General features: G+C 38.5%; 1 protein-coding gene across 1 annotated transcript in view; it reads right to left on the bottom strand.

Moving 5' to 3' along the window:
- SPATA16 (spermatogenesis associated 16) overlaps positions 1-26,143 on the bottom strand; it is a 223,157-nt gene extending 197,014 nt beyond the window's left edge. The window contains exon 1 of the mRNA XM_029215182.1: positions 25,529-26,143. Within this exon, the coding sequence (XP_029071015.1) occupies positions 25,529-26,143 (615 nt within the window). The remainder of the gene's footprint in view (positions 1-25,528) is intronic.
- Between the last annotated feature and the right edge of the window lie 894 nt (positions 26,144-27,037).

Below are 27,037 nucleotides of genomic sequence, written 5' to 3'. Positions count from 1 at the left end.
GTGAGACTAAGGTAATAAATTGTGTTTAAGCTGGTGGTACTGTTTTAGGGCAACTGCAAAACACAAATAAGGAGGGGAGAGTGTTAAACCTTCCTGACAGGGAATGTTTTGGTTTTTTTCCTCCTTGCCTGTCTGGCTTTCGCTCATCCTCTGGGCCTCACATGAAATGTTCTACCTTTTCTCAGGAGAGCTCCTTTTCCTCCTTTTCTGAAGCGGCTACTCCTGATACTTTCTTTCAAAGCACTATGCTTTTTGTAGCACATTCTACAAATTACAATTAAAATCGGGTTTTGTTTTGATTTTTCTGCAGCTAAAACATTATATATGCCTCAAGGTGAGATTGAAAATTCTCTTTGTCTATTTCCTTTTTTTGGTGAAAGTCTGCCCTTAATTCTTTTTTTTTTTTTTAACATCTTTATTGGAGTATAATTGCTTTACAATGTTGTGTTAGTTTCTGCTGTATAGCAAAGTGAATCACCTATACGTATACATATATCCCCATATCCCCTCCCTCTTGCGTCTCCATCCCACCCTCCCTATCCCATGCTCTAAGTGGTCACAAAGCACCAAGCTGATCTCCCTGTGCTATGTGGCTGCTTCCCACTAGCTATCTGTTTTACATTTGGTATTGTATATAAGTCCATGTCACTCTCTCACTTCATCCCAGCTTACCCTTCCCCTTCCCTGCATCCTCAAGTCCATTCTCTGTGTCTGCGTCTTTATTTCTGTCCTGCCCCTACATTCTTCAGAACCATTTTTTTATTTTAAGATTCCATATATATGTGTTAGCATACAGTATTTGTTTTTCTCTTTCTGACTTCCTTCAGCCTGTATGACTGACTCTAGATCTATCCACCTCACTACAAATAACTAAATTTCATTTCTTTTTATGTCTGAGTAATATTCCATTGTATATATGTGCCACATCTTTATCCATTCATCTCTTGATGGACACTTAGGTTGCTTCCATGTCCTGGCTATTGTAAATAGAGCTGCAATGAACATTGTGGTACATGACTCTTTTTGAATTATGGTTTTCTCAGGGTATATGTCCAGGAGTGGGATTGCTGGGTCGTATGGTAGTTCTATTTTCAGTTTTTTAAAGAACCTCCATACTGCTCTCCATAGTGGCTGTATCCATTTACATTCCCACCAACAGTGCAAGAGGGTTCCCTTTTCTCCACACGCTCTCCAGCATTTAGTGTTTGTAGATTTTTTCATGATGGCCATTCTGACTGGTGTGAGGTGATACCTCAATGTAGTTTTGATATGCATTTCTCTAATGATTAGTGATATTGAGCATCCTTTCATGTGTTTGTTGGCAATCTGTATATCTTCTTTGGAGAAATGTCTATTTAGGTCTCCTGCTCATTTTTGGATTGGGTTGTTTGTTTTTTTGATATTGAGCTGCATGAGCTGCTTGTAAATTTTGGAGATTAATCCTTTGTCAGTTGCTTCGTTTGCAAATATTTTCTCCCATTTGAGGGTTGTCTTTTTGTCTTGTTTATGGTTTCCCTTGCTGTGCAAAAGCTTTTAAGTTTAATTAGGTCCCATTTGTTTATTTTTGTTTTTATTTACATTTCTCTAGGAGCTGGGTCAAAAAGGATCTTGCTGTGATTTATGTCATAGAGTGTTCTGCCTATTTTTTCCTCTAAGAGTTTGATAGTGTCTGGCCTTACATTTAGGTCTTTAATCCATTTTGAGTGTATGGGGAGTGTTCTAATTTCATTCTTTCACATGTAGCTGTCCAGTTTTCTAAGCACCACTTATTGAAGAGGCTGTCTTTTCTCCATTGTATATTCTTGCCCCCTTTATCAAAGATAAGGTGACCGCAGGTGTGTGGGTTTATCTCTGGGCTTTCTATCCTGTTCCATTTATCTGTATTTCTATTTTTGTGTCAATACCATATTGTTTTGATGACTGTAGCTTTGTACTATAGTCTGAAGTCAGGGAGCCTGATTCCTCCAGCCCCGTTTTTCTTTCCCAAGATTGCTTTGGCTATCCGGGGTCTTTTGTGTTTCCTTACAAATTGTGAAATTTTTTGTTCTAGTTCTATGAAACATGCCATTGGTAGTTTGATAGGGATTGCACTGAATGTGTAGATTGCTTTGGGTAGTACAGTCATTTTCACAATGTTGATTCTTCCAATCCAAGAACATGGTATATCTCTCCATCTGTTTGTTTTTGTTCTAGTTCTATTAAACATGGCATTGGTAGTTTGATAGGGATTGCACTGAATGTGTAGATTGCTTTGGGTAGTATAGTCATTTTCACAATGTTGATTCTTCCAATCCAAGAACATCGTATATCTCTCCATCTGTTTGTATCATCTTTAATTTCTTTCATCAGTGTCTTATAGCTTTCTGCATAGAGGTCTTTTGTCTTTTTAGGTAGGTTTATTCCTAGGTAATTTTATTCTTTTTGTTGCAGTGGTAAATGGGAATGTTTGCTTAATTTCTCTTTCACATTTTTAGTCATTAGTGTATAGGAATGCAAGAGATTTCTGTACATTAATTTTGTATCCTGCTACTTTCCCAAATTTATTGATTAGCTCTAGTAGTTTTCTGGTAGCATCTTTGGTATTTTCTATGTATAGTATCATGTCATGTGCAAACAGTGACAGTTTTACTTCTTCTTTTCCAATTTGGATTCCTTTTATTTCTTTTTATTCTCTGATTGCTGTGGCTAAAACTTTCAAAACTATGTTGAATAATAGTGGTGAGAGTGGGCAACCTTGTTTTGTTCCTGATCTTAGTGAAAATGGTTTCAGTTTTTCACCATTGAGAATGTTGTTGGCTGTGGGTTTGTCATATATGGCCTTTATTATGTTGAGATAAGTTCCCTCTATGCCTACTTTCTGGAGAGTTTTTATCATAAATGGGTATTGAATTTTTATTCTTCAGTTTGTTAATATGGTTTTTCACATTGATTGATTTGCGTATAGTGAAGAATCCTTGCATTCCTGGGATAAACCTCACTTGATCATGGTGTATCATCCTTTTACTGTGCTGTTGGATTCTGTTCGCTAGAATTTTGTTGAGGAATTTTGCATCTGTGTTCTTCAGTGATATTGGTCTGTAGTTTTCTTTCTTTGTGACATCTTTGTCTGCTTTTGGTATCAGTGATGGTGGCCTCGTAGAATGAGTTTGGGAGTGTTCCTCCCTCTGCTATATTTTGCAAGAGTTTGAGAAGGATAGGTGTTAGCTTTTCTCTAAATGTTTGATAGAATTCGCCTGTGAGGGCATCTGGTCCTGGGCCTTTTGTTTGTTGGAAGATTTTTAAATTTTTAATCACCAATTTTAAAATTGGTCTGTTTATATTTTCTATTTCTTCCTGGTTCAGTATCAGGAGGTTGTGCTCTTCTAAGAATTTGTCCATTTCCTCATGTTTGTCCATTTTCTTGGTATATAGTTACTTGTAGTAATCTCTCATGGTCCTTTGTATTTCTGCAGTGTCAGTTGTTACTTCTCCTTTTTCATTTCTAATTCTGTTGATTTGAGTCTTCTCCCTTATTTTCTTGATGAGTCTGGCTAGTGGTTTATCAATTTTATCTTCTCAAAGAACCAGCTTTTAGTTTTATTGATCTTAACTACTGTTTCCTTCGTTTCGTTTTCATTTACTTCTGATCTGATCTTTATGATTTCTTTCCTTCTGCTAACTTTGGGTTTTTTTTGTTCTTCTTTCTCTAATTGTTTTAGGCGTAAGGTTGGGTTGTTTATTTGAGATGTTTCTTGTTTCTTGAGGTAGGAGTGTATTGGTATAAACTTCCCTCTTAGAACTGCTTTCGCTGCATCCCATAGGTTTTGGGTCATCATGTTTTCATTGTCATTTGTTTCTAGGTATGTTTTGATATCCTCTTTGATTTCTTCAGTGATCTCTTGGTTATTTAATAGTGTATTGTTTAGCCTCCATGTGTTTGTATTTTTTACAGATTTATTCCTGTAATTGATATCTAGTCTCATAGTGTTGTGGTCGGAAAAGATACTTGATACAATTTCAATATTCTTAAATTTACCAAGGCTTGATTTGTGACCCAAGATATGATCTATCCTGAAATGTTCCATGAACACTTAAGAAGAAAGTGTAATCTGCTGTTTTTGGATGGAATGTCCTATAAATATCAATTAAGTCCATCTTGTTTAATGTATCATTTAAAGCTTGTGTTTCCTTATTTATTTTTATTTTGGAAGGTCTGTTATTTGGTGAAAATGGGGTGTTAATGTCCCCTACTATGATTGTGTTACTGTCAATTTCCCCTTTTATGGCTGTTAGCATTTGCCTTATGTATTAGGTATTCCTTTGTTGGGTGCATAAATATTTACAATTGTTATATCTTCTTCTTGGATCGATCCCATGATCTTTATGTAGTGTCCTTCTTTGTCTCTTCTAATAGTCTTTATTGTAAAGTCTATTTTGTCTGATATGAGAATTGCTACTCCAGCTTTCTTTTGATTTCCATGTGCATGGAATATCTTTTTCCATCCCCTCACTTTCAGTCTCTATGTGTCCTAGGTCTGAAGTGGGTCTCTTATAGACAGCATATATATGCTTCTTGTTTTTGTATCCATTCAGCCAGTCTGTGTCTTTTCGTTGGAGCATTTAATCCATTTACATTTAAGGTAGTTATTGATATGTGTGTTCCTATTACCATTTTCTTAATTGTTTTGGTTTTGTTATTGTAGGTCTTTTTCTTCTTTTGTGTTTTCTGCCTAGAGAAGTTCCTTTAGCATTTGTTGTAAAGCTGGTTTGGTGGTGCTGAATTCTCTTAGCTTTTGCTTGTCTGTAAAGCTTTTGACTTCTCCATCGAATCAGAATGAGATCCTTGCTGGGTAGAGTAAACTTGGTTGTAGGTTTTTCTCTTTCATCACTTCAAATATGTCCTGCCACTCTCTCCTGGCTTGCAGAGTTTCTGCTGAAAGATCAACTGTTAACCTTATGGGGATTCCCTTGTATGTTATTTGTTGCTTTTCCTTTGCTGCTCTTAATATTTCTTCTTTGTATTTAATTTTTGATTGTTTGATTAATATCTGTCTTGGTGTGTTTCTCCTTGGATTTTTCCTGTATGGAACTCTCTGTGCTTCCTGGACTTGAATGACTATTTCCTTTCCCATATTAGGGACGTTTTCAACTATAATCTCTTCACATATTTTCTCAGTCCCTTTCATTTTCTCTTCTTCTTCTGGGACCCCTATAATTCGAATGTTGGTGCATTTAATGTTGTCCCAGAGGTGTCTGAGACTGTCCTCAATTCCTTTCATTCTTTTTTCTTTATTCTGCTCTGCAGTAGTTATTTCCACTATTTTATCTTCCAGATCACTTATCTGTTCTTCTGCCTCAGTTATTCTGCTATTGATTCCTTCTAGAGAATTTTTAATTTCATTTATTGTGTTGTTCATCATTGTTTGTTTGCTCTTTAGTTCTTCTAGGTCCTTGGTAAACGTTTCTTGTATTTTCTCCATTCTATTTCCAAGATTTTGGGTCATCTGTTCTATCATTACTCTGAATTCTTTTTCAGGTAGACTGCCTACTTCCTCTTCATTTGTTTGGTCTGGTGGGTTTTTGCCTTGCTCCTTCATCTGCTGTGTATTTCTCTGTCTTCTCATTGTGCTTAACTTACTGTGTTTGTGGTCTCCTTTCTGCAGGCTGCAGGTTCGTAGTTCCCGTTGTTTTTGGTGTCTGCCTCCAGTTGGTAAGGTGGGTTCAGTGGGCTGTGTAAACTTCCTGGTGGAGGGAACTGGTGCCTGTGTTCTGGTGGATGAGGCTGGATCTTGTCTCTGTGGTGGGCAGGGCCATGTCCGGTGGTGTGTTTTGGAGTGTCTGTGACTTTATTATGATTTTAGGCAGCCTCTCTGCTAATGGGTGGGGTTGTGTTCCTGTCTTGCTAGTTGTTTGGCATAGGATGTGCAGCCCTATAGCTTGCTGGACATTGAGTGGAGCTGGGTCTTAGCATTGAGATGGCAATCTCTGTGAGAGCTTTCTCCATGTGATATAACGTGGAGCTGGGAGGTCTCTGGTGGACCAGTGTCCTGAACTTGGTTCTCCCACCTCAGAGGCTCATGCCTGACACCCGGCTGGAGCACCAAGACTGTCAGCCACCTGGATGGTCTTCCTAAAGCCAGGCTGCCTGCAGTAGCCTGACCAATGGAATATTCAATTTGGAAATGTTGCCTTAGCACTGCATGCTAGAGGTGATCTCCATTGCTCCATACCAGAAATAAAAAGGATGGGCAACTCCTCTAAGCTGGGGTTTCTGTGAATCTAAAGTGGCTCCTCCACTGTCTCTTTCTGCCAACTGAAGCAGAAGACACTGAGGCTTTAGAATAGGGCAGTACTCCTCAATATTGTCAAGGTCATGAAAAATGAGGAAAGTATGAGAAACTGTCACAGCCAAGAGGAGCCTATGGAGACATGAAGACTAAATGTAATGCTGTATCCTTGGCTTCCTGTGGCCGCCTGGGCCCTCATCCCTGGCAAGCTGCCCTTCATTCTAAGACTACGTTCTCCCCTGTATTTTTAATTTAGAGTGTCCTTTCAATGAAATGATGTTGTTAGAAGGCAGTACCGTTGACTCTTGAACAACAGAGGCTCCAACTCCTGCGCAGTCAAAAATCCGCATAAAACTTTGCAGTCAGCTGTCCATATCCTCAGTTCCACGTCTGCGGATTCAGCCACCCATGGACCTCGCAGTACTGAAGTACTCATTTGGTGAAAAACATTCGCATACAAGTGGACCTGCACAGTTCAAGCCCATGTTGTTAAAGGGTCCACCGCAGTGCCTTTTTTTTTTTCTCTTTTAAATGACTTTTCTTGGCTAATAAAATATTGGCAACCTATATTGACCCCCATTTAAAAAACATCATACTCATTCATGAAATAAAAAATCTGGGAACCACAGCTTTAGATGCTGTCAGATGCCATAGCATCTCATTCTTCCTTCACTGGAACACACACATTTTTTTTCATTGCTTTTTTATTTCTGAACAAGAATCCTCACAAAGGGAGAGAATATGACTGTTTTGGACTGCACTCCCAGAGCCTAATGTACCTAGAACAGGCACATAATAAAAATTTGTTGATTCACATTGCAATACAAAATAAAAATTTCCCAGAGGTTAATATGTATATGATGGTACTATAAGTATCAAGATTATATTAAGCATGCAAATGCCACAAGATAAAAGCCTTCAAAAGTTATGCATTTTGAGACAAAAACAGAGCCATTGCTTTTGCTTGTTCCTAAAATTATACTTATATTTCCAAATCAATGATCTCAAAAGGTATTGATACTCCTCATAAAGATTCCTACATAACAAATTTCTTTGAGAACTCAGTAGTAATAAAAAGACTGTCTCTTCCTATGGGTCAGTATTACTTAAAATTAGTAAATGTGAGCTAGCTAAATGAATTCCTTTTCCCTTTTCACCTTGGCTCTCTGTAAGCAGAGAATAGGTTTTCTGATTTACTTTGTTTCCTGTTTCCCGTCCTACTTCCTCTGCCCCTTCCCTATTTGAGTCCCTTTTTGACTTGTGTTCCTTTGCTTTTATTTTAGCTATGTTTCTTTGTATAGTAAGCCAGCACATGGGCTTTCTGAAAAGAAACTAAGGTACTAACTGGCTCAATCACTGATGTATTGAGGCTCCAATACATGAATGTTCGTGATTACTAGGCTTGTCTTACACTCTTCCCTCTAATACTTGTCTGATTTTCTCACAGTAAGAATAATATCCAGTTTCCCACTGTGCAGTTTACCTGGTAACTGTTTAAATGAATGAATCGAATGTTTAAAAGCCAAATCCCCTCTTGGACATTATACTCTCTACATAACATTTTAAAAAGGAAAGTAATCTTGAGCTAAAGGGGAATTGTAAGTATACAGTTGTGAACATTCAGTAAATGACCATAAAGGAGAGACATATATTTCTTAGCAGGTATATATATTTCCAAGCTGAAATATACAAGGCCAGGTTTCCCTATGAAATGATACTAGAAATATTAGACTTAGGTCTAGTCAAAAGATTTTTTAAAGGGATTAATCTCTAGTTACAAAGAGTACAAGTAAAAGGAATATAAACTTTTCTATTGGCTCATGTTTTAATAAATACAGTATGTGGCTTCATGAGAGTTTTTTTTGTTTTTGTTTTTTTCATTATTACCAAACCCCAGTTTCTGTGAGGTGGGAGTTGAAAGGGGAAGTGAGGATGGAATGAGCTTCTTCCCGTGATGGGCAGGCCACAGAGGTGAGTCATAGGCCCTCCATAGCCGCCTCAGAACATTTCCACTTTATTTGTCTAAATTTATTGAGCTCATATTCAGCTGTTTGTTGTAGGCATCTGTTCATTAGTGTGTGCCCTTTTTATGATTATGCTGTGATTTGGCTATGTTGATTATAAAATATTTTGAATATCACTCATGGTTCTATTTAGGAATTTTATTTGAAAAGTGGCTCCACTACTAAGTAGGCAGCATTACGTAGTGGTTATAGTTACCATATGTTTGGAATCACATAGGCCTAAGTTCAGACTCTAACTCTACTGCTTACAGGTAGGGTGATCTTAAGCAAGTTATTTGACTTCCCAGAGCCTTAGTTTCCTTATCTGCAAAATGGGGCTAATGATAATCCTACTTCCTTGGGTGGTTGTGAGAACTGAAAGAGGTGTAGTCGGTAAATAGCTGGCACCACTTAATAAATGCTGACTTAAGCACACAAACAACAGAGCAAATCAGAGTTAAGACTGTACCTGTAAGTATTTGAATGGAAGCAATTTCAGGACAATAGAAAACTACTGTTTTCTTTTCTTTTTTTTTTGGCTGGGAAGTGTTTTTTCCTCTCCTTTGTTTCTTAGAGATGGAGAATGAATAAAGAGAATTTTTAAATCTACCTATGTATCTGTAATCCATCTATAGATTTCAGGTTTTTTTTTAAAGAATAGTAATCCTGGAGGCAGTTGCTACTCAAAGTTCAGCACTGATGTCATGGAATAAAAACAGCCTTTCCATCAAATCACTCCCACCAGTCAGAGGGAATTTCCAAGTTGGGTATCATTATTGACTTAGCCATTATTGACAGTCTTTTTGTTTCTTGTTCTAGAGTAAATATGTAATAGGAGGAGTCACATTATTTTTCTATCTGAAATCAATGGTTTACACCAGACAGTAATTAAAATGTAACACTTTCAACAAAATTTAATACGGAAAAATTCATCCAAAATTAATATGACTGCGTTACCATATGCTACCTATAAAACACATTATTAGATGAATATTCCAAGTGAAATCTACATTTAGGTAGCTATTAACTTCTACCACGTTTATTTTTCCTCTAAGGATTTTCTAGGAGAGAACAATGCTAGATTTGATGCATTAGAAATGACATCAAAATCTAAAATGTTACAACCTCAAATAATACACAATTCCTAAAGTGCCAAAGATTTTACAGTCTCTAAATATAAGAGAAATTATGCTTTTATATAATAACCTTACTACTAATAAAGAGCTTTCTGACTTTTATAGACTAGGAATATTTTTTCTAAATGTTATTGCTTAACTAATATCCCATTTCTTGAAAATATGAGCATGCACTTCATTTTAGAGACATTTACCTCACTCTGTAAGAAATGGCCAATCGGGTCAGCATGGGCACTCCTAAAGGATGGTAACTGAGTTCTAATGCAAGTTTATAACCCAACACAAATGAAAGGGAAGTCGTTTTCTCCTACTTTGCAAAGAATTACCAGAATTGTATAGGGGGAAACTCATTTGCCCAAAAGGTACTTTTCAAACTTGTTTTGAATTGAAAACCATTGCACTCCTAGACAAACACACTGGTTTGGTGAGAATAAAGAAAAATACGTCTTCTCATACACAGCTGATAGGAGTATAACTTGGCAATATTTATTAAAATTTCAAATGTGCAAACTCTTGGATTCTAACTTAAGAAATGTGTCCTGCAGACACGCCTGCATTTGTGCAAAATGACATGCATACAAGGTTATTAATTGCAGCACTATTTCTAAGAGCAAAACACTGGAAACAATCAATGTTCATCAGTGGGGAGTAGATATCTTCCAAATAATAGAATATTATGCAATGATAAAGAGGAGGAAATATATGCTGATATAAAACAGCCTCTAAGACTTACTTCTAAGTAAAGTCAAGTTGCAGAAAGAATATCATGTACTACCATATTGCTTGTATTTAATAACTTAAAAGATAAACCGTGGTTACCCATTTGGAAATTACGTGGCTGGAGGATAGGGCTAGAAAGGGGACTTTTCACTGCATACTATTTTATACCTCTTGAATTTTGAACTATGCAAATATATTACCTATTCCAAAAATAAGTTGAGAAAGTTAAAATATATAATCCAAACACAGTGAGCGGCACACCTCCCACTTGTGATAGTCATGCTGTGTAGGGGTGAGCTGATGATTGACCTGAGATTGCACTGTGCATGTACCTGTCATCAGGATGCACTTAAGTGGAGGTCAGAAACCTATCACAGCCACCTACACCTCTCTCCAGCTTCAGCTAAGCCTTTTGGCGTTCATTTTCATTTTTTCATATTCCTCCTTAGCCTAAATTAACTCGTGGCAGTGGCAGCAACTGTATGATGCCATAAATGGGCGTCACCACATGTGAGATCCTGTTCTCTGGACACCTCCTCTGACAAGAATTCTGCCTGAATCCATCACTTAGCAGTAGGGACTGTTTTAGAATGCACCCTCAGTGTTCATGCCAATAACGTGGAGAGAAATATACAATAACTCAATTTTAAAGTATCTTTTTTTTTTTTTTTGTGGTACGCGGGCCTCTCACTGCTGTGGCCTCTCCCACTGCGGAGCACAGGCTCCGGACGCGCAGGCTCAGCGGCCATGGCTCACGGGCCCAGCCGCTCTGCGGCATGTGGGATCTTCCCGGACCGGGGCACGAACCTGTGTCCCCTGCATCGGCAGGCGGACTCCCAACCACTGCGCCACCAGGGAAGCCCTTTAAAGTATCTTTGAGGACAACTCTGTGGGAGCCAGAAATGCTGAGTGGGCCCCTGGTGCCAGCAATGGCCTCCCATACTCTACGATGACATGTGTCTCTGGTGCTAGAGATCATAATATTTTACTTACTTCTTTTGCTTAAGTGGATACTTGATTGCTGCTCCCATAACCCATACAAATGGTAGGACATCTCCTTCATTCCTAATTTGAGATTTGTATCAGGACTGAGCTGTTTTAAACTACTTCCAGTATTTTTTTTTTGGTCCATTGCTGAGTGAAATTTTAAAGTTAAAAAATGATTAAAATAAAAACAGAAGAAACAACTGGTGTGAGGTTACCGGCTTTCAACATTCACACCTTAGGAAGGCATCAGAAAGTGTGAATATTGACTGTTTCATTAATTTTCATTTTTCACCATTATGCTTGGTATTTAAAATAATTTATTTGTTGTGTTTAAATCTTACATGCCAGCAAATAATTATCACCCTATCTCAAAGCCAGTGCTCTAGGAAACATCCCAAATAGAGTATACTAAAAGCACAGAGTGCGCGCGCGCACACACACACACACACACACACACACACACAGTATGTTAATAAAGCCACTGAGAATTCTTATTTATCAATATTTTAAATTAATTTTTTAAGCACTCAGGTAAATTAAGGTAACTCTTTTATTAAAAAGGTGTGCTTCTCACTATATGTATTGATATGTTTCCTCCTAAAGCAGTCATAAACTATTATTCAGTAATATTCCAAATATCAAAAAACGAGAAAAATCCAATGCATGTAAATGAACATGCCAAGATATAAAAACAACCTTGCTGATTAACTTCAAAGATGTATTATGAAAGCAATTTATCATTGTAGTAATTCTAATAACCCTGTTTTTTGATTAGTGCTGTACATAGGAAGAAAGGACATGGGAGAGGTATGAGTAACAAAAAGAAGAAAATTATCCTTATGCTTTGCTGGGTATGAAAACCCTCTTTTCTCTTCCTTCAGACTAAGGCTCGCTGAGCTTTCTATGACTGAGCACAAGTGGATACACCGGGGCTAGACCACTGACCAGTCAGAATGGAGGGGAGGGATAATTCATACCTGCTGCTCCAAGCATGTTTCAACCCCTCTTTGAATGAGACATTCCCAAAGTCTCATTCCAGCTGTGCTCTGTGGCTTCTCTGTGAAATCTGTCCTTCCTTCCTTTCTGATCTACTCTCAGGGTCATGGTCCCTCCCACTGTAAACAAATCACCCCATACGCTTTATCAAGAGGTTCTTTCTATGTTCTTCAATTTAAGCTGGACCCTCCAAGGAGCCCTTGTCCTCTAAAGCCTCTGTCACATGGAGGTTTTTGTCCTTCCTGTCCCTTAGCACAGTATCACAGAACCGTGTCATCTGGCTATCCTACCCTCTCTAACTGTCACCTAACAAACTCCTCATTATTTCCCCACATTTACTAAGAGTTGACACCTGGATTATGGTTCCTCTTTGCTCTTTGTCATAACATCATCCTGAGTGACTTCAGATATCCAGTATCCAGCTGTGGATGACTCATCTAATATCCTGGCCTCTTGCTTTTTTTTTTTTTTTTTAATTCCTGAACTCTTCTAATTTAGTAGCCCGATCTCATGAAACTTATAACCTCTCAAATCTTATACTCCAGTACTACTCCTTGACCAAATCTTCTAGCCTTTCAGCTCTTTCCCTCTCTTCTCCTCAAATGCCTTTTCTTTAACTCTCAGGCCCTGGGCCACTACATACCCTCTGTTCTGTCCTTTCTTACCCAGCCCAGACCTGGAGTCCACCATGGTAATCATTCTCTCATCATTAATCACAGTAGCTCTGCCCTCTCATCCATTTCATCAAAACCTCAAGTCTGAGTCCATGAAAACTTGTGGATGCTCAGAGACACAATGTAGAAAATCACATAACTTTGCAGTTTGTTCTCACTATAGATTCATGGTCCCTCTTAGGGATCCCTGAATCCTCTGCCTTAATCCTATTTAGGCTTTGTCTAATTTTTCTCTGCTATCTGTCCAATCTTTCTCAAATTCCTCAACTGCTTCTGACTCAATTAAAAAATCAAAAAATTCTCTCAACTTACCCTCAAGTCTTAAAAACTCTTCCTTCCTATCACAGGGGAACAGGTTTCCATGTGTTCAAATCTAACCTTTCCATCTGTTTCCAGACCCCCATCCTTTCACGCTTCCTTGGGGGATCTCACACCTTCAATCATCTTTTCATTACCTTTACTCTCTCTGTCTCTAAGGGCTCTTTCAGTATAATCATGACGAGTGTCCATATCCTTAAAAAAAAGTAAAAATCAGCCCTTCACTCTATATTCCCTTCGAAATACTGTTCCATTTCTCATCTTCCATTCGAGGTAAATGTTTTAGACACTGTGCCTACTTCTTCCCTTTCCAAATGTCACCATTGCTTCTGGCAGTTAGCTCTATGAGAAAGGCTGTGTCTTAGAAGCACACCCTTGATTACAAGCAATGAAATCAGGCATTAGTTTCAGATGATGGTTTATTCTTTTAACAGAGATTACTGAGATTATATCATATGCTCAACCATATAATGAGTACAAAGACTAATCATGTCACTGAAATTTCAGGGTATAAATTTTGCTGGCTTAATTTTAGTCCACGTTCTAAATACGGTACATATGAACAAGGTTAGTCTAACTTTTCAGATCCAAGATACTTCATCTCCGGGCTTGCTAAGCTCATGTCCACTCCTATTCTTGCTTTCTAGTTGAGTTTCAGTGATACCCATTAAAATTGTTCTCTTCATAGACCTTTGACAGCCAAAGATTATTTTTCACTCTAAATGCTACCTTTAGAAACTCTGTAACTAGATATTTTCCTAAAGCCTCCAGTCCATGAGGAGTAACTTCTTAGAGGTCTCTCCTAATTAATTTTGTCTCATTATTTCTTAATCTGAGAGGTAGTCTTTTCTTAGCTATTCACGTTTTCCAGGATTCTTTCCTCATCTCTCTTTCTTGTTACACTTCAGGTGGCATCAAGTATGGATGATTCCTCCAAATGTCTATCTTTGGTCATAAACTTTCCTCTGTGCTTCCTACCTACCTGTCTCTAGGCAACAAATGTGCTGCACCAACTGAGCTTGTCAGCAGCCTTCACACAAAATACATCCAAAATTGCATTCATCTTCTTCACCTCAGGTTCCTGAGTTGGTGGCGCTTTGATACTTAGAAAATGCTTCTTTGTTTTTCAACTGCCACTAAGTTGTGAACATTTTCCTTTCTCCCTCCCTCCCTCTTTATTTCCTCCCTCCCTCCCTTCCTTTCTCCCTCCCTCCCTCTTTATTTCCTCCCTCCCTCCCTTCCTTTCTTCCCTCCCTTATTTTGGTTTCTCCTCTTTATACTTACTATTGCTTATCTGGTTCTGCCCTTTACTTTTCTCATCAAGATTGTCATGGTATAACCTGCTAATGGCCTCTAGTCTTTTCCCTCTTAAATCTGCCTCTAAACCAGTGGCTTTCAAATATTTTTGACCAAGATCCATGATAAGAAATACATTTTACATCACAACAGGGACACACAAACACACACAGAGCTAGATAGACAGCACAATTAATTTATTTCTCTCTCCTCTTCCTAGGTACATTTCTATTTATGGATAGATATAGATATACCTGGGTATATAACAGGATCAAAATTTTCACAGAGTAAAACTTTCCAGTATTTCATGAACTCTGATATTTTCTATTGTATTTCTATTCTATTGATATAAGTTAAACATAATGCTGGTCACAATCCATTAAACTGATTTCATAACCCAGTAATAAGATATAACCCAGAGATTGAGCACTGTTTTTGTTCTCTACATACACTAGAGTGATGTAGCAAAAATAAATAAATATGTAATTGACACCGTCATTCCCCACAGTAATGCTTTTGGGAGGCCTCTTGTTATTTACTGAATAATGTCCAAGATCTTGACAAGGTATGCATGGACCCCTGGCAACCTGCTAGCTCTTCTAGGTTTATTTCTCCCTATTCTGCCCTGCACTTTCTTCCATAGGAACATTCTATGCATTCCTATTTTACCCTGGAGTTTTCTCTTTCTAGTTCCTTCACACCTTCATCCCCCTGGCTCTTTTCTCCCAAAATCAGCACTTGGATCATAGCAAATAAAATGTCTGCTATAAGAACAGTATAGTTATATTATAGATGTAACTGAAGAAAGGATAAAGATTGAAGATAAAGATTGAAATCTTATACTTCCTTGTAGCTCCTGTAGTAGTAACCAGCATAGTGTTGATAAAGTAGTAACGATTCAATATTTTTTTCACTGATTCTCAAGCAATCCTTCTTCTTCTTTTTTTTTTTTTCTTCACATCATTACTTCCCTATCCAAGAATCCACTTATTGCCTTAAATACCAATTCCGATTTCCTCTGCCTGGTTTTTAAGACCATCCAGCATCTGGCTCTATCTCTCCACCTTTATTTCACAATAACGCCTTCCTCTGGCCTGCCCATCTCTTTGCTGTCCTTATTAGGTTTCATGCATCTTTCCTCAAGTTTTCCATCCTGTTAGCAATGTTTATCTCCAATATCATACTCATTTTCTGTCCCCTCTACCCACGCGCTTTTCCATTCAGTTATTTATTTATTTATTATTATTATTATTTTGCGGTACGCGGGCCTCTCACTGTTGTGGCCTCTCCCGTTGCGGAGCACAGGCTTCGGACGTGCAGGCTCAGCGGCCATGGCTCACGGGCCCAGCCGCTCCGCGGCATGTGGGATCTTCCTGCACCGGGGCACGAACCCGTGTCCCCTGCATCGGCAGGCGGACTCTCAACCACTGCGCCACCAGGGAAGCCCCCCAGTTATTTATTTTTGAGGTTCATTCAAACCTTTAAATTCACCACAAATCCTCTCAGCATTTCTGTATTTTATGCATTTTTATCTTTTTATCTTTAATAGAGAATAATAATAGTTCCCAACTCACTGGGTTACTGTGAGAATTAGAGGTGTTAGTATAGATAAAGTGCCTGCCACCGAGTTCATGCTCATAAATGTGTATCACAAACTCCATCAAACATTCCTATCCTAAAGCTTTGCTCTACACGGCCATTGCACATCACTGAACACTTGATAGATTCCTAATTTCCTTACAGTTATAGAACTTCTCTCTAAAACTTGAATCTAAGTTCTTTGAGAACCAAATCCCTGTCGTATAATGTGATCTTACCCCAACATCACCCAACAAGTTGACAGAAAGTAGTGAGAAAGTTGTCACTTAATAATTTGTGGTTGATTTCTTAGCAAAACGTATCCCACAAAGTCAATGATTAATTACTCCTAGATTAGCAGCATAATTTGAATCATCATCATATCCCAAAGCAAGTACTCCAGAAGTTATTTCTGGATATAAAATATATTTTGGTGGTGACCTTCAAGTATATATGAATCCAATGTTCTCAGTACTCATAACAATTCATTCAAAATAATGAAACCATACTGAGACAGTGTAATGAAAATTTGGTTCCCCTTTTTTATTACACCCTGCCTATCTACATCCTGTTCTCTGATAGAAACAGAATCATCTCTCAGGTGGAAAGAAAGTCTTCTCTATTTTAGTGAATGTCAAATGAGGCAACCGAAGTGTTAAACTAGATGATTAAATAAAAGTTTCCCCCTAACTTTCTTCTAGATCATCTGAATCAAAAGAGTAACCACAACCTTACTCTGTTCTACATTACTGTGAACAAATTTAAGTGGACCTCATCTGCTCATTACATGCAGAGTCTGTTTGAACATCACCCTGTGTTGTGTATGAAAGCTGGAAAGGGGTAGGGGAAAGAGAGAGGATTGCTGTTTTAAACTTTATCTGGCTTTGGAAGCCTTGCAAGAAATTTAGAAAGTTGGATAGTGGAAGAAATGTTGGGCAACATTATCCAATATTTGGATACGAGTCGTCTTTTTTTTTTAATGTGTGTGAACCTCCACATGGAATCATCAAATTGAATTACAGTTTAGGGTTGTTTAAGACTTCAGTGAGTGAGTTGGTTGAGTTTTGATTCACAACAATGTAAACAGAGTTAACAGCATTTAAAAATACCCTAAGGTTGGGCTTCCCTGGTGGCGCAGTGGTTGAGAGTCCGCCGGCCGGTGCAGGGCACACGGGTTCATGTCCTGGTCCGAGAAGATCCCACATGCCGCGGAGCAGCTGGGCCCGTGAGCCATGGCCGCTGAGCCTGCGCGTCCGGAGCCTGTGCTCCGCAACGGGAGAGGCCGCAACAGTGAGAGGACCGCGTACCGCAAAAAAAAAAAAAAAAAAAAAAAATACCCTAAGGTTAACTGTCGTTTGAATCCAACCCCTAACGATGACCCGTAAACTATGAAAATGAACCTGCTCACTGAAAAGATCTTGCTCGGCTTCCTGTAGATTAGTAACTCATTTTTTGTGAGGTCATCACTAATGAAATGAATTTAGAGACACATGCTAACTAACCACTGACTGGTGTTTAGTATCAACCTATTTACTAGTGTTAATAGAAAAGTAGTCATTGAGTTAATTTGCTTTTTAAGCGAATATGAGAAGATTGTTTTAAATGTAAATTTCCAAAGAGTACGTTTTCACGACAGTGACATTCACATTTTTCTTGATGCTTTGTAATAGCTTTAGAATGTTTAGATATTACTTCTCTTAATTCCCTTCAAAAAAGCACACATGGGTTAACATCTATTGTAGGTAATTTTAAAGGAGAAGGATCTTCTGTGTGAGCAGTTCTCAACTGTTTTTAGCTGCTCTAGGAACTTCAAAATACCAGAACCCCAAGCATGGTCATTGCCTGAACCTCAGACAATTGTATAAGACTTTCTGAGGGTGGGTTTGGGCACCCCTGTGTGTGTGTGTGTGTGTGTGTGTGTATGTTTAATAGCTCCGCTAGGTGACTGTAATTATGTCAAGAATCTAAAGACCTAAATAGACATTTCTCCAAAGAAGATATACAGATTGCCTACAGACACATGAAAGAATGCTCGACGTCATTAATCATTAGAGAAATGCAAATCAGAACTACAATGAGATATCATCTCACACCGGTCAGAATGGCCATCATCAAAAAATCTACAAATAATAAATACTGGAGAGGGTGTGGAGAAAAGGAACCCTCTTGCACTGTTGGTGGGAATGTAAATTGATACAGCCACTATGGAGAACAGTATGGAGGTTCCTTAAAAAACTAAAAATAGAATTACCATATGACCCCGCAATCCCATCACTGGGCATATACCCTGAGAAAGCCATAATTCAAAAAGAGTCATGTACCAAATGTTCATTGCAGCTTTATTTACAATAGTCAGGACATGGAAGTAACCTAAGTGTCCATCGACAGATGAATGGATAAAGAAGATGTGGCACATATATACAATGGAATATTACTCAGCCACAAAAAGAAACAAAATTGAGTTATTTGTAGTGAGGTGGATGGACCTAGAGTCTGTCATACAGAGAAAGTCAGAAAGAGAAAAACAAATACTGTATGCTAACCCATATACATGGAATCTAAAAAAAAAAAAAAAAAGGTCATGCAGAACCTAGGGGCAAGACGGGAATAAAGATGCAGACCTACTAGAGAATGGACTTGAGCATACGGGGAGGGGCAAGGGTAAGCTGGGACAAAGTGAGAGAGAGGCATGGACATATATACACTACCAAATGTAAAATAGATAGCTAGTGGGAAGCAGCCGCATAGCACAGGGAGATCAGCTTGGTGCTTTGTGACCACCTAGAGGGGTGGGATTTTGGGGGGGAGGAGACGCAAGAGGGAGGGGATATGGGGACATATGTATATGTATAACTGATTCACTTTGTTATAAAGCAGAAACTGACACACTATTGTAAAGCAATTATACTCCAATAAAGATGTTAAAACAAAACAAAAAAAACAATGAAACACAATGACAACTTGAACATGGATTTAGAGTTCGTCATGTTTCCCAACAAGCAGTCCTTTGTGAAAGCACCTTGTGGTTGGCCATTAGTTCTTACCATTCCTGCTTAACAGTGTTCTAAGAGGTTCAGAAAGTTGCTCAAAGTCACACAGCAATTAGGTACCAGAAGCAGTATCCAATACAGATAATCTGACTCCAAATTCAGTGCTCTGTCCATCAGAGCTCTGGATCATTGTGGCCACCTAGGGTTAAGTGAGCTAGATACATCGAAGTGCTTACTGCTAATTCGCCAGATGGGCAATGGCAGGTGTTTACAAACCTACCAGTGGTGTGGCATAAATCTCTGCTATTCAGAGTGGTCCCTGGACCAGCGGCATGGACGTCATTTGGGAGCTTATTTGAAATGAGGCATCTGGATGCTCTACCACAGACCACATGCATTTTTAACAATATTCCTATACAACTTTTATAAACTTTAAAGTATGAAAAGCAAGAGTGTAAAGAATTCCAGATGTGAAACCAGGGCACCTGAATTTGACCTCAGCCCTGCCACAAACTAGCTGGGGCACTTTAAGTTTTTTTAACTTCTTAGAGCATCAGTTTTTTGTTTTTGTTTTTTTATCTGTGAAATGGGAATGATAATATCTGTCTTTGAGGGTTGTTTTGATGATTATCTAAATAAATGGGCCTGGACCCCCAGCAGGAGTTTAAGAAATGCATACTGAATCTCTATGCAAATCCACAGATGTGTAAAAAGACAGCTCAGGCATTCAGCGAATTTGGTGAACTCTTGATTTCCTGATTATGTTGGACTAGGAACTATCTGTGTTAGAATCCATTTAAATTAAGCTTTCTGGGATGTCCACATTTTCATGCCCTAGAGATTTGCTACAGAATTATTCTCAGCAGAGCAGTTATAGGTGAGGCTGCCCTATAATGAGATATCTTTGCTACTTCATTAAATAAACCCCCTTGCATGGGCTCCAAAATGGACCTGCCTCATACCAAATTCCATTACACTGGAAGTAATCGCATAAGAAGGCCCTGGTGCGGGTTCAGTGGTCCTGGATACCTAATGTTTACCATAAAGGGAATGTGTTCTAGAACAGTGGTTCCCAAAAGCTGGTTCTCAGACCAATACTTTACTGATCCAAGGGGCAATGAAAAAAAAAAGACAATTTAGTCAACTTTTCATAAAGTTGAATTATAATCTATTTAAAAAATATCCTTCATTCTGAGCATATGCCCTTTTTTGAGAGTATGCCCTTTCTATTTTCTATTTTTTGGTGTTCAGCTGCTCCATATTTTAATTAAATAATGATAATAGATGGTAATTTTTGTAATGTTCTTGTACAATACAAATACAAGGTCAATCCTCTCCCCCCTCCAACTTTTAACAAGAGTTTTAAGGTCCTTGAAATCCCCCAATTCTGAACAATTGTTATAGAAAAAATTGCTTAAAAGGAAATTCTTTCCTATGAAATTAGCAAGGGGCAGAGAGCATTTTACATTGGGGACCAAACTGCACAGTTTTAATTGGAGGGCAAATTTGTCTAGTGTCAGCATCTCACAGAGTGTAATGCTCCTCAAACTCCTGTGTGTACCAGGACCATTTGGGATCTGTTAAAATGCAGATCCTGATTCTGCTGGTCTGGCACAGTCCAAAGTTCTGTAATTCCAACAAACTCTCACTTCGAGTAGCAAAGGCATAGCGGTTAAGGTGGTGAGCTCTGAACCAGATCACCTTGGTTCAACTACTCCTGTTACTACCACTGCTAGCTGTTGATCCTTGAGCAAGTTACTTAACCTACCTATCCCTTAGTTTTCTAATTAGCAACAGAAGAATAATAGTCCCATCTCACATTTTTATTGTGAAAGTGAAATGGAATATTGAACGTAAATATTCCCAGAATGTAAAATACAGCACCTGACACATAGAAAGAGCTCCATAAATGTGAGTTATTACTCTAACTTCACAGATCAGTGACTGGAGCGCCAAGATATTAAAAAAGAAAAATATTAGCACCTCAAGGTGGAACCCTCAAGGGATTCCTACATGATGAAATTGGAAGAATTGAAAGTTCCATTTGGTGAGGGATAAGTTGTGGTCTGACTTCTTTGGCTGGTTCAGTGGGATTGTTTGAAGCTGTGAATCTTAAAGGGTGGGTATAGATCTGATTCAAAAGGTGGAAGCCTCTCAATTACTAAGATCCTATAAGTAAGGTTGAAATTATGGTATGGTTTAGGTTGTGTGCCACAAAATTATTAGAACCTTTGCTAACTTATAAATGACAAGAAAAATACCATTAGTACATTCCCAGACTTTAAGTTTTCCTATGTCTTTGTTAATAATTATTCTTTTCCCCATGAAAGTACAGCTAGAATGTTTATTAATTAATCTCTTCTTACTTTTTGTTGACAGCCAAGCAATTTATTGGAAATAGTGTGTATTGCCTAATATGCCTCATTGGCCCATGAGGCCAATGTCTTATATTTATTTATTTATTTTTTATAGAATCCCTACTATTTTAATAGGGGGTGAATTTATATAGTTCTTTAAAAATTATAGGTAATAGCATCTAGGCATAAAACTGTGATTTAATATGAATTTATGGTTTTTATCTTCAATTTGTACCTTTTGCCCATCTGGTATGATTTCCGCTGTGATTTCAAACACAAGAGCAAGTGATGACTGATTTTTTAAAATTAATTTATTTATTTTGGCTGCATTGGGTCTTCATTGCTGCACGCGGGCTTTCTCTAGTTGCAGCGAGCGGGGGTTACTCTTCATTGTGGTGCGTGGGCTTCTCATTGTGTTGGCTTCTCTTGTTGCGGAGCATGGGCTCTAGGCACGTGGGCTCAGTAGTTGTGGCTCGTGGGCTCTAGAGCGCAGGCTTAGTAGTTGTGGCACACAGGCTTACTTGCTCCACGGCATGTGGGATCTTCCCGGACCAGGGCTCGAACCCGTGTCCCCTGCACTGGCAGGCGGATTCTTAACCACTGCGTCACCAGGGAAGTCTGATGACTGATTTTAACAAGGATTGATGAATTAGTCACAGAGCTAAGGACTAATCTAACCTACTTAACTGGTTCAACTTTATATAGTAAAAAGGAAGCACAGAAAGATAAATTATTTCATTAAGCACATTTAAGTAAATGCCTCCCATGTTCTAAAATCCTAAAAGATTAAAGTTGACTGCTTTTTGGAAGCTAAACTGTTATCTTCTGAATCACTGCATATCATTTTTATCTTTTTCATTTATAAAATATCAGAAATTTACCTGTCTAGTTTGTGACCATGTTATAGAAACAAAAGGAGTTAATACTTTGTCAAGAGCACAGGGAAACTAATGTTTAAGCAGAACATTCTAATGCATTGATTAGATAAGTTGGAAATTATTGTGTCTATTAATAAATATTCACAAATTTCTAGGGCCTTTCCCCAGTTTTTACTTTCTGTTTCTTTTTTTGTGGTCTTACCTTTAACCACAACCAGTCTTCTGTATATTTCTACAGCTGACTCTGTACCTCTCAGTTGCCAAGCATTTTATATGCCTCACAATGCCTCTCATGTAATAATCACTTCATGGGAGAGTTGCTAGCTATCCTTCAATAGCCATACCCATCCTCCCCTTCTTCTTCAGTAATAGGAATAAGAAAAATACGATTAGCACATTCCCAGACCTTTAAGTTTTCCTATAGGTCTTTATTAATAATTATTCCTTTCCCCATGAAAGTACAGCTAGAATGTTAGTGACCATGAATGTTAGGGCCATCGGGAATAAAGACCATAATTTTCAGCCTCCCTTGTAGCTTTGTGCAGTCACATGACCAAATTCGGGTCAATGAAAAAAAAATGGAAATGGTGTGTGCAACTTCCCATCAAGTGTGCTTGGAAGGACGCAGGGTGACTCTTTCCTTCCTTTTGCCCTCTTATGGCTGGTTAGAAGGTGGGCGTGATGACACCAACAGGAGCTGGCATTTTGGATTAAGAGGTCACAGTCACATGTTAAGGAACAAAATAGAATCTGGTACCTGATGGTCATACCATACCGGTGCTTGACTACCTAACATTTATATGAAAACAAACAAACAAAAACTTCTCTCTTGCTTTAGACACAGGTATTTTGGGTTTCTGTCACTTGTAGCCAAATCTAATCCTAACTTCACACACTGAAATATTCATTGTTGCATTTATCTTTCAGGTGTGATCCTTATCATTATGCCTTGGTCTCTGTCATCCATCCTATCTTACTCAGTCATGTTAGGACCTAAGGAAAAGCAAGAGATGCATGAAGTAATACCTGAGAACACTTAATACTGAAGAAGTTAAATTCAAGAGAAGTTAAATTCAGGAGAGGAAAGAGTTAAAGAGGTTAAAAATCTTTTCTATTCCCAGTAACTTTGGTTTATTAAGAGACATTCTAGGTAAGATTTCAAAAGTTAACTCCCAAGGTAATTAGACAAAAGCTAGGCCAGATGTCTAAGCTAAGTTTTGGTCTCAAACTAATTACTTTTGTTAATTACCAGTAATTTGTGTCAGCATCCAACACTTTCCTAAAAACCCTTGAGGGAGGGGGAGGAGGCAGGGAGAGGGAGAGAGAGGGAGAGAGGGAGAGAGAGAGAGAGGGAGGGAGGGAGGGAGAGAGGGAGAGAGGGAGGGAGAGAGGGAGAGAGGGAAAGGGAATGGGAGAGGGAATGGGAGAGAGAGAGGATGTGCACAGCAGAGTCAGAACACAAGCATTTTCTAGTACAGTTGTAGTACAGATCTTGGGGTCATTAAAACCTGATTCAAATTTTACACTTCTGAACACTGGGTTTTATGGGAAAAACGGATATTTTCTTCCAGATACTGCAAATATCTTTTACTTCTACATAGGCTTAACTTGAATTTTATGTTCTTTCTTATTTTATGCCTTTTTTTCCCATTGCCAAAATGATTCTTTTCCTTTATCTACAAAATTACACCTTTAGGGCTTCCCTGGTGGCGCAGTGGTTGAGAGTCCGCCTGCCGATGCAGGGGACACGGGTTTGTGCCCCGGTCCGGGAGGATCCCACATGCCGCGGAGCGGCTGGGCCTGTGAGCCATGGCCGCTGAGCCTGCGCATCCGGAGCCTGTGCTCCGCAACGGGAGAGGCCACAGCAGTGAGAGGCCCGCGTACCGCAAAAAAAAAAAATTACACCTTTAGCCCTGCATACCCGCCCCACCCACCGCCACCAAATTTCAGCTGAAAATAGCCCTAGCAGAAGTGCCCATGGTTCTTCCTGGAGTCTTTACTTAGCTTCCTTTTCCCAGTCAGTAGCTTCTGGTCATTAGCTCAAAGAACAGCAGAGGGTTCTCAGTGGTTTGTGGATAACTTAATTTGGGGGCACTTTTTACATAGTTCAGAAGTTTACATAGTGCATCACTCTTTGCCTCTTTGTGTAAATGACCCTTTATAAGGACATATATTTATAGATGCATCTATTTGTGCACTGTCTCACCACTTCATGTCTCTTTGGGCCTCCTTTTTTGTGCCTAGAATTTCTTTTTAAATATTTAGTGGCACCATTGTCTACTATTGTCCACTAATAATTCATTGTAGATGTAGTCATTTTTAACCTGCAAGTAGCAGTGTAAATAAGACTTTTTAAATATCCATCACAAACATCTCACATCTGACTCCTGCCCATGCCCCAGGTTCCATGGTGGATCAGTCACTCCTTTATGCCATCTCTATTTAACTGTTTACTGCTTTCTCTCCCTCACCAACTGTTAGAGGGAGGCACCTTGTCTTAACTCATTTTGTAAATCTCCAGTGGCCACCAGGCATATATAAAATGCCTTGAACTATTTTTTGTAGTTAATTAAATATGCAGTCATGAATGTTGCCAAGCCAATGGGAGTTCTAGTTACACACTTTGGTCCTTTTATAAGTTCAGTGGGTCATGAGATGGTGCAGTTTTTCCCATGACCTTTTTTGTGTTTTATTGGTGATTCTCACGTTTATTTTAGCCCATGGGCTATTTCTTTATGCCAAGATATTGACCAACTTACCTGCTTGCAGAGAGAAAAATAATTATTCGTAAAGCTCAGTAGAATGAGAAGGGAAGGGAAGTTTGATGGTAAGGTAAAATGGTGTTGTTTTGTTTTTAATCAGTATTATACATAAATTATCAGCCCATGCTAAAAAGTAAGATGGTTATGTTTAATCATGAAGACTACATATCAAAAGGGGACAATTTGTATATTCATTAACTGCCTATTTCTAGAGAATCTATACTCTACCCATCACCACTGTACTAAGACTTTATGGTTTTTATAGGTATACATCTAAATTACAAAACCAACTGCATTTTAATATATGTTACCCACTGCAGAATTTGTTAGAGAAAATGCATGAGATGTGCTTTTGGGGTGATTTCTGTATGTCAAGTACACACAAGCATATTAATTTGCAGGCACATCTTATTTATGTAAACTGAGAACTGCATAGTCTTGATATCATTCAATATTTTCACCCCATGATCGCTGTTCATTACAGTATAATCAGAACTGCTCAATGTAATCACAACTTTCCCTTTCACAGCTTCCCGTCACCAATCTATGTTTTTTTTAATCCCATACCTCCAGTGCTGTTCTGAAATGTCCTGCTGCCACGGCGTATTTCTTTTGTCTGTAGCAAGAGCTGGCACCCTTTAAGGTTACCTGAAGCCATTTGTCAATCTGAGGCAGAAAGGTGAAATTAGGTACACGGAAAGGGTCTACTACTATTTCAGCAGCTTGGCATGTTGGCCGATTCCCAGTGGACATGTAGGACTCTATAAACTCATAGCTCACGTCCTCTTCATTAACGTAGACCAACTTCACCTCCACATCCATGATATTCTTTAAGGGGATGTGAGGCAGAGGCATGGTGATCAATGGGCTGTCAAAGTCTATTACTTTTGCCTCTTTCTTTCCAGCTGGCTTTTCTTCACCTTCTGCCTTCCGTTTAAAGGCCACTTTCTCTAAATCATTGCTTTGGTTTTTTTTGATGCTCTTTGCCATTTTTATTCTCTCAGCTGTGATTTCTACCTGTTTATCTCCACAGCTTTTCTTAATCTCTTGTGGCATTTCCAGGATGCTGGGTGGGTTTGCTAAGGTGGACATTTTCTTGTTTGTGTTTATCTTTGGAACAAGTTGATCAGGATAGACCCTATTTATTGTATTCTCCAAACTCCTACTGCTTCCTGAATCCATTGATTTCCCCCTGAAACACCTGTAGGGGTGAGAAGAAGACACATAATTACAACAAAATTTTGAAATTCCAGTGGCTTTAATTTAGTCAGACTATAGTCAAATTCATTGAAAACACTGTTTAATTCATTATAGGTATTTATCACCTTAAAGTAAAACTGTATGTACATCATCTGACTGTTTTACTAGAGAAGTATATGTTTCAGTCTCAGAATTCACCAAGAATTTGTTGAAAACACATTTAGACAATGTCTTTCAAAAATAACCATCTATAGCTGAACAACGTTGAATGAACATTTTTATGGGGTGCCCAAACTCATTGAATAGGAAAAGCTTATGCATAGCCACTGAGGACAAAAGAGGACCCCCCCCAAAAAGTCTATCTCAATATTAATTTCTTCAGAAAGGCAGGTGGTCTAGAACTCATTATAAAATATACTGTTAACCTGCATTATAGACTTGCGAGTCTAAAGAAACCACAGCTGCTTCCTCTGAAAGGCTTCTAGAAATGTTACGAGCACAATGTTTCCTCAATTTGTTTCTTCTATTAGGAATGGGAATCTCAAGTTTAAACAGCTTTAAAGGTAACTATTATTCAGAAAGAACTTGAAAGCAGAAGAACGTGGCCTTCACCTTCTCATTAAATATGGAGTCACATATTCATCTTCAGTCTACTCTATTCATATTTTTGTAGCAATGGTATCAATATTGTATTACATGAAGATGAGGCATTTTCCTAAATCACTTATGTTCAAAAAATATAACTAACAGTCTTTCGACTCAAAGGTTTCTGCATACAATTTCTGCTTCTAGGTTAGTTTCAAAATATAAAATGTGTTAAGACCTAATAATGATGTAGTCAGTTCGGTTCCTATTTTTAAGACTCTTTCACCTATC

This window comes from Monodon monoceros, unplaced genomic scaffold, assembly GCF_005190385.1.
Source record: "Monodon monoceros isolate NGI ecotype Baffin Bay Population unplaced genomic scaffold, NGI_Narwhal_1 Super_Scaffold_11, whole genome shotgun sequence".
Lineage (NCBI taxonomy): Eukaryota > Metazoa > Chordata > Mammalia > Artiodactyla > Monodontidae > Monodon > Monodon monoceros.
Note: the sequence above shows the minus strand (reverse complement) of the source record. Positions and strands in the feature narration are given on the sequence as shown.